The sequence below is a fragment of the Eptatretus burgeri genome, chromosome 18 (assembly GCF_056783735.1).
Source record: "Eptatretus burgeri isolate ZD-2024b chromosome 18, Ebu_testis_v1, whole genome shotgun sequence".
NCBI lineage: Eukaryota > Metazoa > Chordata > Myxini > Myxiniformes > Myxinidae > Eptatretus > Eptatretus burgeri.
The window spans coordinates 18580001-18596361 of NC_140978.1; the positions used below are offsets into that span (position 1 = coordinate 18580001).

Consider the following 16361-nt stretch of genomic DNA (forward strand, 5'->3'; position numbering starts at 1 on the left):
CTGTTTAGCATCAATGTTCTTGCAGGGGAGTGCCAGTGTTGCCGATGCAGTGCCCCTGCAGGTTAGAGCGGGAAGGTAGAATTTTACCAAAGTGACAGCAATTGCTTTTCTACTCTTCGGCAAGGAGTAGAGTCATGAGTTGGTGGATGTTAAAGATGGATCTTTAACATCGACCAACTAATGACTCACACATCGGATACCCAATTTAATGTCCATACAAGAGACTGTGTGCACATTAATGTATCACACTCCCTGTGAAACACGAGGATGACAGTTTATAGTTAGGCTGAGATCCAAACCCAGTCTAGCAGCCCAGAGGTGAGTGCACATACCTTGAAAATATCCTTCCAGTCCATTGGCATCTCCTGTGATAAGACCAAAGCACAAGGTCTGTTGCTCTCACAACACACACAGGTCAGCAGCATCTTTACCTACGCTCTTTGGTTTAGCTCCTCCTGCTCTCTCTCAGCCTTCTGACCATCCCAGCTCCCCCAAAATGCATTACTTCTTCGAATAAACCTCTCCTGGCTAAATTCCCAAAATTCAGGCGTTTCACCCCTACTTTTTTGTTCTTAATTTCTCCCGTTTGTGGAACTGCCTTCCAGAAACTGTTAAACTACACTCTTTCATCACGGGTTTCAGCAAGCAGTGCACCACTATTTCATGCCTTCCTCCATATCTACCTGCAATGGTTAAAGGCCCAATCAATCAATTTGAGATTCAAGGTTCAATTGAAACTCTCGTAGCTGCTTCATACTCAAACACTTTTTAACATGGGCCCACAGGCACTCTTTCATGATGACCACTCAACTTATCCCTTGTCGTTCTGGGCATTTAATCGGCCATTGACTACCTTCAGTAGATTCTCAGTGCCTTACATTGAATTTTATAAGGTCCATCATCACCACAATTACAACAAAAATATGAGGTAGCATCCCTGGTTGGGGGATCTGTCAGCTCTCTGACTACTCCATTGTATAGAGCACCATTGCATGAGGGTGATCTATAACTACTGAGATGGTCAAATCCTTTTCTTTAATTGATGTAGTACTCAGCTGAAGGGAGGATACCTCTTGGTATAGGTCATGCTATTGCACTTAAACGACAAGACATTCTTGTTGCTGCTCTGCATGTATCATCCATTGCTGATGTTTCGTTCTATCTACACAACTGAAAGGAACTGTTTAGGTGGAGAGTCTTTGGTCAGTAAATCAAGAAAACTTACTTGAAGCCTTTTCATTCACTTAGATAACTCAGGGATGTTCTAAATGGTTCTCTGCTAAAGTACTTTGCGGTGACATAAACTTCTGCATTGACATGCCGAGAGCTTTCCAAGAAGCTTCCTCTTTTCCTCTTCCCTTATCCCTTTCAACAAGTGTGGGAATGAAGGTCACCTATCTCACATTTCCTAGAAGCTAGGATACATCAATACAATCTCTGCTTAGGGTACTCATCTTTATTACCTGTAAGCCTATTTTTACTTTGTCAAGACCACAGAGAGAATCCCTGCTTCACTTTGCATGCTTCTAAATATCACTTCCCATCTCCTAAGAAAGTTTGACATTTTCTCAACTTTGTCTTTGTCCGTTATCCTGAATTGAAAATGAGATTTTGATGTGGTTCGGTAATGGGTTTGAATCCTGAATTTGGGTCGTTGTCATCAAAGCATGAAATTAAGGCAAAAGCATGTGTCCACGGATCATAGTGGAGATCAGGCTTGGAGATCACGAGTACGGCGACACAGGCTTGATGTCAACTTTCTACTTACTTATATCTGCTCAGAGGTTAAGGCGACCAGGTAAGTACGAACAGGCCAAATGCTTAGGTTCTGTGAGTTGATCATGATTCAAGGTAAGAATTTAATGTGGTTTCTACCAAACTAATGCCGAGGTGCTGTCGGATGTTCACAACTGTCCGATGATATTGTTTAAGCAACTCCCTCACTCCAGCACTCATTCATGGATCGTCTCCCTCTCATTTTCTCACTCGCTATATTCCTTTGCTCGTGAGATGCACACTGCTTCCCTTTTACTCCCATCCTTTCCATTGCTCTCCCCATGCTCCATAAAGTCTCATTTCATGTGATGTTTCCCCCTTCATTTTCTAGTGACACCGGGGTTTTTTTTATCCCATTCCCCTGTCTGAAAAACCGAAATCAACGACACTTGACTCTTCCATTGGTGGGAAACATATTTCAAAAGCAATAGATCCAGAACTGACCCCTGGAGCACCCCCATTACTTTCTCCTCTCTTTCCCATTAAATGCCGATTTACTTTCATCCTCCCTGTTTCATGTTTCCTCTTTTTGTGCCAATTTCACTTCCTCTTTAAATGTAGGGGAGCTCAAAATATGAAGGAAAACGTTGTTGTCCTTGTAAAGCTTAAACTCTGGCAAACTGCAAATAATATACTCATGTATGCTATAACTGGAAATATATTTTGTTTATTTTCCAGAACGTTCTTTGTCGCTTCACGTGAAGGCCACTTGCCTGAGATTATCTCAATGCTTCACATTGAGAAGCTGACTCCATTACCTGCTGTGATTGTGCTGGTGAGTCGCCCACCTTCACACTGTGCTTCCTGCATTGCTAATAAGTGTTAGTTGTTTTGAGTAACATTCCAGATAGCTATCGTGTGCAGCCTATGGCTGCTGGTTGCATGATTTTCTGTGGGTGCGGCTGTGCCGCTGATGCAGTGCTCCCTGTTACCAGTAAGCTGGTACTCATTTCGCCGACCTCGGATGGATGACAGACTGAATCAACCCCACCTGGTGTTAATTCAACGAAAAATCAGAGGCTCAAACTCAAGACCCTAAGATCTTCAGCCATCCGCCTTAGCCATGAAGTCACCACGCTTGAGTAACATGCTGAAAACGCTCATCTAAAATAATGACAACTACAAAGAGCGATCAGATATTGCAGACCCTCGCCAGAACTTGTTTTGTGTGGTGTTTTGTGTGGTGTATTTTGTGTGGTGTTTGTGCACTGGTGTGTTATGTAATTACTAAAAGACATAATTAGAACTGCCACTTTATAACTGCTGGCAGTGATTCTTCTTGCGTATGGCAGCTTTTGGCTGCCAGGTAGCTTTCATTTCTTGGAGTGCAACTGTGCCGCTGATGCTGTGCCCCTCTACCAGTACACTGGGACTCATTCTGCTGACCTCAGAAGGATAACAGGCTGAGTCGACCCCACCTGGTGTGAATTCAGCAGCCAACAGGGCTCAAACTCAGGACCCTAGGATCCCGAGCCAGCTACCCTAACCACTCAGCCAACACCAGGCTCACTGCCAGTGATGACTGCGTACCAAGATGTCCAGCTTTGATGCAACCCCACTTTGATTGGACACCTGACCCTGACCCATGACGTTTCTTTATTATCATTCAATTGAATTAAGAATGGGATTAAAATTAAGTCAATTCAAATCAAATGGAAGACGAAATAGGTACAGTCCTGAATTGGAGTAATCAGAAAGAGCACAAACAGGCAAAACGCAAAGATGAAGTCATCAGGAGGAACCTGGATAGGATTCACATTTCAGCTTCGACTCTGCTCTCAGACCCATCACCGGATATCCAATCTCTCTCTCTCTCTCTCTCTCTCTCTCTCTCTCTCTCTCTCTCTCTCTCTCTCTCTCTCTCTCTCTCTCTCTCTCTCTCTCTCTCTCTCTCTCTCTCTCTCTCTCTCTCTCTCTCTCTCTCTCTCTCTCTCTCTCTCTCTCTCTCTCTCTCTCTCTCTCTCTCTCTCTCTCTCTCTCTCTCTCTCTCTCTCTCTCTCTCTCTCTCTCTCTCTCTCTCTCTCTCTCTCTCTCTCTCTCTCTCTCTCTCTCTCTCTCTCTGTCTATCTCTCTCTCTCTCTCTCTCTCTCTCTCTCTCTCTCTCTCTCTCTCTCTCTGTCTCTGTCTCTGTCTCTGTCTCTGTCTCTGTCTCTGTCTCTGTCTCTGTCTCTGTCTCTGTCTCTGTCTCTGTCTCTCTCTGTCTCTCTGTCTCTCTGTCTCTCTGTCTCTCTGTCTCTCTGTCTCCATCTCTGCACAGCCAAGTAAGCCTTATTCAAAAAAAAAAATTTGAATAATTCTGGCTGCCAGACCACGTGTCCGATTAAGATGAAATTTAAAACATGTATTCCCCATCACTAATAGATTTAATTGTGAAGTTTCTTGCTGATTGATTTGATTAAGCGGTTCCAGAGAAAACATTATTTAATATTTTTCTTCGATCAAATATGACTTTCAAACCATGTGACCTATCAATGATTCCTTTACAAACATGTACACCCATGCATTGAGGCAGGTTTTGTAAAGTTTTGCCTCGATCTGTCCAGCCATTCTGGAAAAGAAGATTTTTTTTATAGTTTTAGGGTATACCCAATATGGCTGCCAAACCATGTCGCCTCTGTCGTCATATGTGTGAAACTTTTGTTCCTCATGGAAAGGCGGTCATACTTGTAAAGTTTTGCCTTGATCTGTTCAGACACTTCAGAGAAGAAGATTTTTTTAAAGTTTTTTTTGTTTGTTTAATTTAACAACATGGCTACCGAACTACGTGACTGATGATGTCATCATTCATACTGATCAGATGTAGCATTCTACATATGCAATTATGACGTCATAACGAAGGCACCTATGACGTCATGAAAAAAATCAAGCTTGTTCCCCATGAGGAATACTTGCTATGTGCCAAGTTTCAATTTTTTCCTTGGTGCAGTTTCAGAGATACAGAGGTCCAAAATATTTCCATTTTTCCAAAAGTCTGCCACACCATGTGACCTATGACATCATAATTGTGATCAAAACATTCTACATGAGCAGTCACGCCAATGGTGAAAATTTTGTCTCAATCCGACAAAAGGTTGCGGAGAAAAATACGAAAGTTCTGTGTGGACAAATAGAAAGACAAACAGACAGACAAAGAAATGAAAAATCACTCTGAGAATGACACTTGGCGAAATGGAGCGGCATTCGGGAGAGCACATACCTCTGCCAGACTGAATAGTTTAAATTTTGCATCCCACTCATTGGCCGGATCTGAATCTGGAGGAGGAGATCGGGACCATACTCTGTGCAGAGCGTTGGTGCTGCTGAAGCAGTCTCCTTGGCTATTGGGCACAACCCTGGACGGGTCGACACTCCGACACAGTATACAAGCATGCTGCACTAATTTTGCCGACCTTGAAGGATGACAGGTCGAGTTAACCCCACCTGGTATTAATTCAACAGCTGAGCGGGATTTGAACTCAGGACCCTAGGATCCAAAGCCCACCACTCTAACCATTAAGCCAACACCAGGCATATCTGAATCTGGACCTTACCAAAATTGAATCAACCCTTCCTTGTCACACACCCAACCTGTCCACCAGGTTTAATACAAATCCATTCACAACATTTTTGAGATGTCGTGCAATGTTGGTTTTTCCCCCATCTCTCAATGATGAATAATCACTGAAAAAATTAAATAACTTTCGTATCTGGATCCGGATTCGAATCTTCACTAAAATTGAATTGATTCGTCTTTGTCGCACATCCAACCTGTCCACCTAGTTTTGTCCAAATCCATCCAAAATCTTTTGATACATTGTGCTCCATATCATTTCGCCATATCTCTCAATGGGGAAGAATCACTTAAAAAATTCTCCGATCCGGATCCGGATTTGGATCTTCACTAAAATTTAAACAATTCGTCCTTGTCACACACCCAACCTGTCCACCGAGTTTCGTCAGAATCCATCCATAACCTTTTTGAGATATTGTGCTCGACAGTACATCGCTTTTGGCCCGATCCCTCAATGGTGAAGAATCACTTACGAAATTCTCAGATCTGGATCCAGATTTGGATCGTCACCAAAATTAAGCATTGCTGTCATTGGACGGTCGACTACGTACACAAAAAAATTCAGAACAGTTGCTTGAAAACTGTGGCCAACAAGGACAAATGTGTCCAAGAGCCGTGTCCTAAAAGTTTTGTCTTCACCAGAAGAAGAAGAAGAAGAAGAAGAAGAAGAAGAAGAAGAAGAAGAAGAAGAAGAAGAAGAAGAAGAAGAAGAAGAAGAAGAAGAAGAAGAACTACAACAACAACGCGGAGCTCTCTTAGAGCCGGCGTTCGCAACGCGACGCGGCTAAAAATTCATTACAGAAAGTCGAAACATCAGCATTTTGATCACAATAACAATAACAACAACTTCCGATATTTCGTCACGTGCCTTGATGGAGCCAATAGCGAGACCCGTCATGGAGGCTCCTCGTTCATGACGAGAAAATAGTGTATTTACGAAATTAAAACACATTACATGGAATAATCTTTAAATAGTAACGTGAACTTTTCGAAACTTCAAAGCAAATGTCCGAATATATTTAAAAGTTCATGATAGACGCTCTGAAAAGGCACCATCAATGCGAGGATGTGTACATGTGCTTAGGATTTAAGGAGATCCGGATCCTGTATATAAAAGAGCCGAGTCCTAAAGGTTTTGTCAGAAGAAGAAGAAGAAGAAGAAGAAGAAGAAGAAGAAGAAGAAGAAGAAGAAGAAGAAGAAGAAGAAGAAGAAGGAGGAGAAGGAGGAGGAGGAGGAGGAGGAGGAGGAGGACGATGACGACGACGACGACGCGGAGCTCTCTTAGAACCAGCGTTCGCTACGCGAGACGCGGCTAAAAATCGTGTGACATACATACAGACATACAGACAAATTCTGCAGACCAACATAGTTGGCAAAAAAAATGTTTTGCCAAGTAACAAACAAACACACCCAAATGCAATACCCTCTCCTTCCGTGAGGGTAATTACAGAGTTCATAGAACATGTTACCCTGCTTAGTGTTGTATATACTTCAACCTAAATAAAATTATGATATTAAAGCTCGTTTTAAAAAAAAATCCGGAAGTTTAGCGCTATTGAAGCAGTCTTATACATGACCTTAATACACCACCCTGTTTAACATGTCCAAGTACTGTGAAATGGAAGGGTTTAGAAATGTGATTTGTGTTCTTCAGTGTTCAAGTATATACTTCAATTTAAATTTTAAAAAAAGATTGTAAAAGTCGTATCAATAAATGAATCCCAGAATTTTACCATTGTTGATGCAGCGTCAACACACCACCCTGTCTAACACATCGCATTAGTTATTCGTGCCTGTTGTTTGTGTCCTTTATAACATCCTTTATGAAACAGTAAGTTTCCTGTTTGGAATGATTTTTCAATTTTTTTTTGACTGCCAGACAGGCAGACAGAGCTCAAAAAAAAAAGAAAAATCTCACTTCTCTTTGCACATGTGCGATCGGGACAAATCCAGAGACAATATACAGTAAAACGGCAAGTTTGATTTCCGACTCGTGTTCAACATGTAACAATCAGGTTAAACAAGTTGTTCCTCGATCATATAAACTGATGTTTACAGACAAACGGCCGGACAGACATGAACCAATTGCTTGGCCCCGCTTTTCGCTTCACGTGCGCAGGGTAAAAACATCTGGGGTGTATTCTGTGAGCAAGCAGCTTGCTTGATTCAAAGCACTCAAGCAAGCACTCCAACGGAACGGAGTGCTTTTTAGCAATGACGGGCATTATGCCCCCACCAAGCTTACATGGACCTATGCCACTTTGCATTTTGCGGAGGGGGTGGAAGGATTTTGCATGTTCATAGATCTTAAAGAATTAGAATGACAAGAAGAAGTAACAATAAAAATATGAAATGCACATTTCAATATCATCCTCTGTGATCGCAAAATTGTTGATATAGCCACCGATCGTTTTGAATTTGAGTACGGCGGACATTTTTTGCTGCCGTGCGGAGGTGTTCCCTACACAGGCAGCTTGCTTACTGTTCTCCAAGCACCTCTCTTAATTGTTTGCTCCGATTTCCAAGCGGCTTGCAAAGCAATTGCTACGGAATGGCTGGCTTGGTAAGCGATAGCAAGCAATAGCAAGCCGCTTGCTAATGGAACACACCCATGTTAATTTCATAGCAGTTGGTCATCCAGCTCATTCACTGTCCCCATGACCTGACACATCAAACTGTTGAACGCACATTGAGGTTCGTATATCACAACCAGTCCAACCATGTTCTCAAGTACATGTCTCACATGTAGCATGGCTGAGGATGGTTAATTTATCTTGAAAACTCTATGTTGTGAAATTGTGGTGAGTGTGTTCCTTCATAGGACAGCATATCCTAAATGTTATCAAGAAGTGAAAGGGTGAATTCAGCATGTAGTTTTTGGCACACATTAAAATGAGAAATGCCAACCACGCGTACCTAATGTATGAAGTGCCATAGGGTTTTCCTTCAAATGTTATTTTACCACCGATCGATGCTTCTTCAATTAAATGCTCTATTCGGCAAAGGACAAGAATAACTCAAAATATTTCTGGTGCTTGACTGTCACGGAATTGCTCATAAATAAGAAACCAAGGAAAGCATATTGCAGCCTTGAATCAGCAATTCAAAGTTTCATGCTCAACTGAAAGTTTCAATCCCTTTTCTTGAAATTTAATCCCAAAAAAACATTTTTTGTTTTAATTTTTTTTTTTTTTTTTAACGAAGTTGATGTGAGATTCAAGGTGAGGCTTTTGTAGACCTATGCACATCATTATCAGGACAAAAACTTGAAGACGCATCAGTGTACTTTCGGGCTGGCAGGATGATCTCGAGGTAGGCACACTCGCCTCTAAGCTATCTAGCTTGGGTTGGAATCCCGAACCAGCTGTGAACTGTCATCCCGATGTTTCACAGGCAGGGTGCTTCATCAATGTATGTGCCGTCCCTCGGATTTATGTTAAACTGGGTGTCCCGTCTTTCCGGCGTTAGTTGGTGGACGTTAAAGATCTCACGGTGTCCTTCGCCGAGAGTAGGCGAGCTATCACCAGCACCATGGAACAAATTACAAATGCCTACCCGAACCTACAGAGGGCACACAGCCACGTCCTCAGCCAATTATGCTACACTGCAGTCTTGTGCTGCATACTTTTAGCTGAAATACAAGGACATCAGAATAGACAAAACAAAACGACTCAAAAACAGAATAAAAGGTTTGAATCTGAAATTACCATCTCCAGAGCCGCAAACAGGAAGCAGGTCCCCTGTTTGAAGATTCACATATCTAGTGAAGAACCATTCCTGATGGAGAGGATAATTCACCCAGAATTGGCATAGTCACCAGTAGATTGATTCAAAAAGAAGAATTCAGGTAGTGGGGGAGGTAGTGGGGGAGGTAGTGGGGGAGGTAGTGGGGGAGAAATCTCCTGTGAGAATGTGCAATATTTCAGGGGACACTGAAACCTCCAGGATAATGTTAAATTTGGAGCCAATTAATTCGGTGCTAAAATTTCCTCCATTCTACTCAGTCTTCTCAAGCCACCTCAAAAGCTGCCTATAAAACTACAAGCTGATGACAGTTGGTATTAAACATGAAGTAGGTCACAAAATCGTCCCCAATCCAAAATCTCGTCCACAATCCACAACCATCACCTTTCGACCCCCGTTAACCCCACCGCAATCCCTCCTGTTTCCAAATTTCAAGATTTCCCTCCTTGGAGTTTCATTCTGTATCCACTTTGTCCACTCCATGCATCATCTCCTCCCCCCCACCATTCCTCCTCACACCCTTTGCTTGTCTAAGTATCCCTCTATCTTGGCCTTCTGCTCTGCTGTTGGTGTTTCCCCCTTTCTCTACTGTTCCTTTTACATCCTGTTATGTTCTCATCCGTTCAGTGTACTATCTCTTCCACGAGCCTCAACTATGTGTGCAAAAAAGAGAAAATTATATTGCTTGGTGATCGGCAGCCAAATGTTGTTAACCATCTCAAGATATTTCTGGAGAGTTATTATAAAGTACTCTGGACAATCAGAATGCCAACCATGCATACCAAAAGTCAGCTCTATGAGATTGAGGACATGACTATAGTGGCATGATCATCTAGAAGTTGCAAACCAAGTGGATAACTCTTCGACCCAGATTTATTTTCCTTCCTTTTTGTTTCATTTCAACCCTTTCCTCCTTTCCCCTGCAAATTTTATATGCTGAAAAATCTCTTGTGTGACCTCTCAAAGAGAATGATCATTTATACTTTAAAGTTGCATAAAATACATACAATATTACTTATCAGTGTGACTCAAATTTAACGGGACTTTTGTTGTAAGGATGTAGTTGTAGAGTAATGAGCCATGTAAGGATGTAGATTATGAATGTCGAGGGTAATTGTCTTCACCTTTGGTAATCAATACTCTAAATCACATGTTTCCTGCTTTAATGCATGTGCTGATAATAAAGCCAGCAGCAAGAGAGATAATAGAAGGCGGAACAGCGGATAACTCTGAAATTTCAGCGCAAGGAAAACATCAATTGTTTTTTAAACTTACAGATAATTTGCTGCACAGTATGCTGATGATTGTGTGTCAAGGGCATTTGCAGGATTAAAGACCACCTTGGCGTAAGAAGTTTCTGAAGAACGAGGCTTATAATTAACAATGACGTCCACATGCACGTTCTTAGGCATTTTACAATGAAGGCAAATGAAAGCTTCCACTTTGATAGGGCAGCAGTGTATGTAAAGCTGGAGAACACATTCACTGCGATTCAAGGATAGTTTTGGAAATAAAGGTGCAAGATTAGTTCCTAGTTGGTCAAACACAACAGTCCACATCAAAAGAATTCCCAACAGACAACGAATACATGTTCAACCCCAACAAACTACACACACTCATCCTGTCTCTCCAAAAGAACAGTCTCGCAAACCTTCCCATCTACTTCCTAAACAAACCACTTGAAAAGGTTAAGTCACACAAACTTTTGGGCCTCGCCATCAGCCATGATCTTTCTTGGGCAGACCAAATTTCCAAGATGGGCTCCAAAGCAGGTGCCGAATGGGCATCCTTCGTAATGCAAGGTCTTTCCTTGACCAATCTGAACTTCTGACAAACTACAAGATCTTCGTTCGCAGCTTGATGGAGTACTGCTCTCCCCCTTTGTACTGCCGCTCCTGCCTCACACCATGCCCTTCTTGATGCAATGTAAACCAAAGCCCGCAAAATCAATGGAATCTCCCACGATGAAAATGAGTATCTCGGCCGATTACTTTCACATTGCAGACAAGTTGGTGCCCTCTCTATATTCTTCCACCTCCCTTTTGGTCTCGCACCCTCTGCCCTCTCTTAACTCTTTCCTTCCCAGGTTTCTGCAGGATCCACACAGTTTGCCAGTAACCCTCTTAACCCTTAGCCAGTAACTCTCAAAAATCCAGACTCTGCTCACTTCCACTCATTTGTTTGTCTTTTCTCTCGTCTGTGGAACCAACTTCCCCAGTCTGTTCAGTCCCATTCTTCCCTCCAGGGCTTCAAGACAGTTATTCACCACTATCTCTATTCATCCCCCATTCATCTTAATTATTTCTTCTACTCCAAATTGCCCCATTTCCTGGCACTCTTTTTTTTTTTTTTTAGATTTTGTATACATAGTTAAGGCTTGTAGAAGAGCTTGTACGAGTACACTGAATGGATCAGGATGCAGCAGGAGAAAAGGAACAGCAGAGAGAGGAGGGGGTGGAGCAGCAACAGCAGAGTTGAAGGCCAAACTGGAGGCAGACTTGGACAAACAATGGGTGTGGGGAGGAATGGGGGGGGAGGAGGCAGGAGTGGATGCATGGGGTGGACAATATGGATTTAGAAAGAAACTTTCAGGAGGGATTGTGGTGGAGTGGGGGAGTGGGTTAACGAGGGGAGAAATTAGATCATGGTTTTACTTTGGGGGCAATCTGAGATGGTGGTGAGCAGCTATCTGGAAGACCTGGATGGAAAAATGAGATTGAAGAGAATATGGAAGCTGGTTCCACAGGTGGAAAAAATGAGGTACAGAGAATTAGAGGCACAGAGGAACGAATAATTTTTCCAGGTTGTTGTGATTTCCACCCCCACTCCTTCTCCCTCACCTCTTATCATTTGTTAGTTGTCGGTTGGTTTGTTCCTTTTTTTGTTTTCATCCCCACTTTCTCCTTCCTCTTCTTGCTGTGTTTCATTCAGCTTGTGTGTAGCTTGTTCATTCACCTGTGTCCTTCTCCCCCTCCCCTTAATCTCACTCTCACTTCTACTCTACTGTTGGTGTTTCTTCCTTTCCATTGTATTGCCTTCCATTCTACTCTCGGTCTTCCACGAGCCTTGACGATATATACAAAAACTAAAAATACTTTCAATGATGGTTTTTGAAATATACTGTTGGACCCCACTATTTGTGGACCCCGTGTATTCGCAGCTTATGAAATGTGACTTACTTCGACATTTGCGGCCCTGTGCTTTGCGTATTCGCAGTTCTTTCACTGTTTTTTGCGGACGTATTCGCGGTTTTTCACGGGACTTTTGATTTTCACGTATGAATCACGAAAAGCCAGGAACCCATCCCCCCTTTTTCCATTGAAACAATGCCTCGACATGTGCGGATTCGACATTCTCGGCATTTTGCAGGAACGTATCCCCCGTGGATAGCGGGGTCCGATAGGATATCCAACATTCGTTCTCAATTGCCAAAATACAAAAGTCCACGTCAAGTTTGAAGCACTCTCATATAACAACAGTGTTGTGCATTTTATTTTGCATGAAAGACTTCGATACAACTGACAATTCAAGAAAAATCAAATTGAGAAATACATCTTTTTAATGCTTGTCCACACTTGAGACTGCTTAGCGATGGCCATCATCTTTTCTCGGAGGAAGAATCACTGCTCACAATGGGCTGTGTTCATTTCACTCTCCACTTATCTCACAATGCAATTTTACTGTTATAAACAAACTTTTGTTTCAAGGTCAACATATCGCAATTCAAGAAAGTTATGAGTCAGGAAAACCCAAGGCAACGATGTCTCACATGAGATACTGAGGATCTGGCCCACTGAGAAGTTCATTTGGACCATCGTGACTGCTGCACAGAATTCCTTCGGAAGAGTCGATCAAGCTTCTCGGATCATGTCGACACACAGCTGACGATCGGGTCAATCCAGCTCTAGATTTGGAGAAGCTGGTCATTTTATCTTTGTCATCACTGGATCTCCATCATTCCATTCTTACATAGTTGTGTTTCTATTGATGGGGGACCGCATTAGCAGAAAAGAAGCTGTGACTTCCCCATATTTTACCACCCGTGGTTTCACTCCTTTCAGTGGAGTGGTTGTGGTCAGTGCACCTTCGCTCCCCACACATGTACTTGCAGAAATTTCAAAATGCAAACTGAGTTTCACTGCTCTATTTTACTTTCTCCTCTTCTTTGCTTCGCTCCTCCATCTTCATATTGATAGCCTAATTATTTATTTGTATGTTGTTTTTTTTATTGCACCTTCTTGATTTTGCGTGTCTGTTGTCATACATTCGGAGAAGCATCTCTGCAAGCCTTATTGTGCATATTCTCCAACTGAATGTTTGCGACCTCATAATCAATCGATCAAAATGCATTCCGTAATTTTGGGAGACCAAAATATTTTGTTGACCTTTCTGACTCAAACCAGAACAGAGATATTTTGGAAATGGAATTGTGGGATGCTATATGATAACCTCTTCTTTTGCACATCAGGCACCACAAACGCTGATTATGATATTTTCCGGAAACATTGAAAGGCTCATAAACTTCTTCAGTTTCGCACGCTGGCTATTCAATGGACTTGCGGTCAGTGCAGTTGTCTATCTTCGTTACAAAAAGCCTGCTCTACATCGACCCTTCAAGGTACATTGAGTAACCTAAACCATCTCGGTATATTTTGGCTCGTAAGATAAGAATGGTAATAGTAATTATGTCTCTGCTCAAACGACAGAAGAGGGGGAGAGGAGAATATTCTTGTGTTTTTGTCTTCCTCTTTCTCTCTTTCTTTCCTTCTTTCCTTGCAACAAAATGCAATCACACACTCTCCCTTAATCCTGAACCAATGAACCCCTTTTATGTTCATTTTATTGCTATTGTCTTTTACAAATTTAGTCTCCCTCCATCACAATCAATGTTGTTACAAGAACAAAAAGTTTTACACTTATCAAGTGATACTGTTGGATCTTTAAACTAAATGTAGACGGCACAAACAGCTTTATGTTCTATTCAAAGGACAGAGTGATCTGGGATGCAGTCCCCCAACAACAACCTCCACCCCTCCCCTATCCTGCCATGACTCCATCAAAACAACAATTTAGAATTAAATGGAGTATATTTATCATGTACGTATGCACTGGGAGATGATTTGAGCAAAAGTACAAAAAGCTGAATGATCGCAGACAGAAAGTGGTTTAGGGGACTGGAAAGAATGCGGAGAAAAATGAGAAAGGATATTGGGATGTGACAGGAATAAAAGGGATGGTTGGGGTTTGGGTGGAGAGGTATGTCAGGAACTTGCTCCATTTTGTGTCGGTAAAATAGTCATAAATTCATCATCTTTGAGGATCAAACACAGACTTTGTAGCTTGATGATAAGTATGTTGCCAATGTATTTATTCATGAGCATTTCAAATGGGGCACTGTGGATTAAGTATTCCCTGCACATTTACCGCAATGGAATATTTCAAGTCATTCATGGGGATTTAAGATGAACTACTGATGATGGGATGATTTGAAAACCAATGGACCACTGAAGAACTGCAGAGTTCCTCTGTAAAGTCTTTCAGAGGAGAATGAAAGTGAGCCAAACTAGTGGAGGTGAGTAAATAGTTTTGAGTAAGAGAGAGAATAAGGGGGACGTTAAATGCTGAGTACATTCTGAAAGAATCTGAAAGGACCAAAAGCAAATCTGAAAACCCACTCTGTGGGAGTACCTCCTCTGCAGCTGCCCTGCAAAGGGCAGCTCACTGAAGGATGGGATTGGGGCAAAGCCTTTGGGACCCCCAATCCTTGATGATAGGAGAGAAACCATGGGGTAACCTTCCCGGGTCGGATTGCGGTAGTGTGTGTCGGGGTGGTGCTGAGGTGTCGTCCACCAGACGGCGGTCTCCTTGGGATAAACTGAGGCGGTACCTTCAGGTGGGTGCTTCGAATGTCCTATCCCTAAGAGAGGATGATCACCTGTCTCTGTTATCATCTGAGCTCAAGCGTTTGGACATCGGTATTGCAGCAATCTCTGAGGTTCGGAGACCGGATTGCGGCTAGATCATGGCGGGTGGGATTGCAGCAATCTCTGAGGTTCGGAGACCGGATTGCGGCTAGATCATGGCTGTGTCCAACAATCTGATGCCATTGAAAATTAAGTTAACACCGGTCAACAAGTGTCTTATGAGACAAAGGATTCGTCACTCCTTCGGTGTCATTTCCCGGATCTCTGTATCTGCTCCAACTGAGGCGAGCGATCTCACCGTGAAGGACGCATTCGATGCCACGCTCGAGTCTGTGGTTGATCAGTGCCCCAAGTGAGACACTCTTTTAGTCTTGGCGGATGTCAGTGCATCGACTGGAACTGATAGGGATGGTTATGAGACGTGTGCTGGACCCATGGGTCTGGAACTGTGAACCAGAATAGCACTAAGTTACTTGACTTTGCAAGACGTAATGGAATGAGGGTGGCTGGTTCATGGTTTCGGCGCACACAGGCTCATCGCTGGACTTGGTATTCTAACGCTGGTAGTGTGGCAAAGGAGATTGACCATGTGATCGTTGATGGTCGATGGTGGATAATCCAAAATGGAAGCGTCTACCAGAGTCCTCAGTTCCTCAGTACTGACCACAGGCTTGTTGTAGCAGCTCTGAAGTTGCAGCTTAAATCCAGGAGAATGATACCATCCCAGCCTTGGCTGGATGTTGGCAAACTCAAGGATGAGAGGGTAGCTGAGGAGTTTGCAAACAACCTGAGTGGATATTTGGGGGGTTTGGGTGCTTTGGGGGATCCTTAAGAGTTGTGGAGTACCTTCAAGACCACCGTCCTTGATGTTGCCGGGAGATGTCTTGGCACTCACCAAAGGGCGAAGAAGAATTTTGTGCCTCAAAGGAAACTGGATAGCATTGAGCAGAGGCCCAGGGCCAGGCTGAATGAAAGAGCTGAGCTGTTCAGGGAGCTGTGGCGCAAAACTGTATGTGCACTAAGGAAGGACAAGGAGGCCTATGTGCGAGGAATCTCTGAGGGAGGGAAAAGCATCACCTTTGATCAAATGATTCTCGTCCTGCTTACAGGGGAATTGGTGCATTGCGGTCGTCCAAGCCCGTCCCTCAGTGTGCTTCAATTAGAGCAGAGGGTGGTAGGCTCTTGACAGACGAGGCCGAAGTGAAGGCCCGCTGGGCCGGTTACTTTAAGCAGTTCTACGAGACTGATCCACCAGCTGTCGAGTTGGATGTCAGGGGTGTTAAAATCCCGAGTGCTGACCCTCCAATCAACTGTGGTCCACCTTCGTTTGTGCAACCACAGGCTGCGGTGAACCGGTTGAAATGGG

The 16361-nt window shown here is 43.1% G+C and overlaps 1 protein-coding gene across 2 annotated transcripts in view; it reads left to right on the top strand.

Moving 5' to 3' along the window:
• The window catches only part of LOC147008664 (cystine/glutamate transporter-like), a 90135-nt gene that overhangs the window by 63527 nt on the left and 10247 nt on the right, over positions 1–16361 (top strand). The window contains exons 9-10 of one of the 2 annotated variants that reach the window (XM_085864463.1): positions 2455–2551; positions 13540–13689. In XM_085864463.1, coding sequence (XP_085720589.1) covers positions 2455–2551; positions 13540–13689 — 247 coding nt within the window. The remainder of the gene's footprint in view (positions 1–2454; positions 2552–13539; positions 13690–16361) is intronic. The other variant, XM_085864464.1, reaches the window with a different exon arrangement.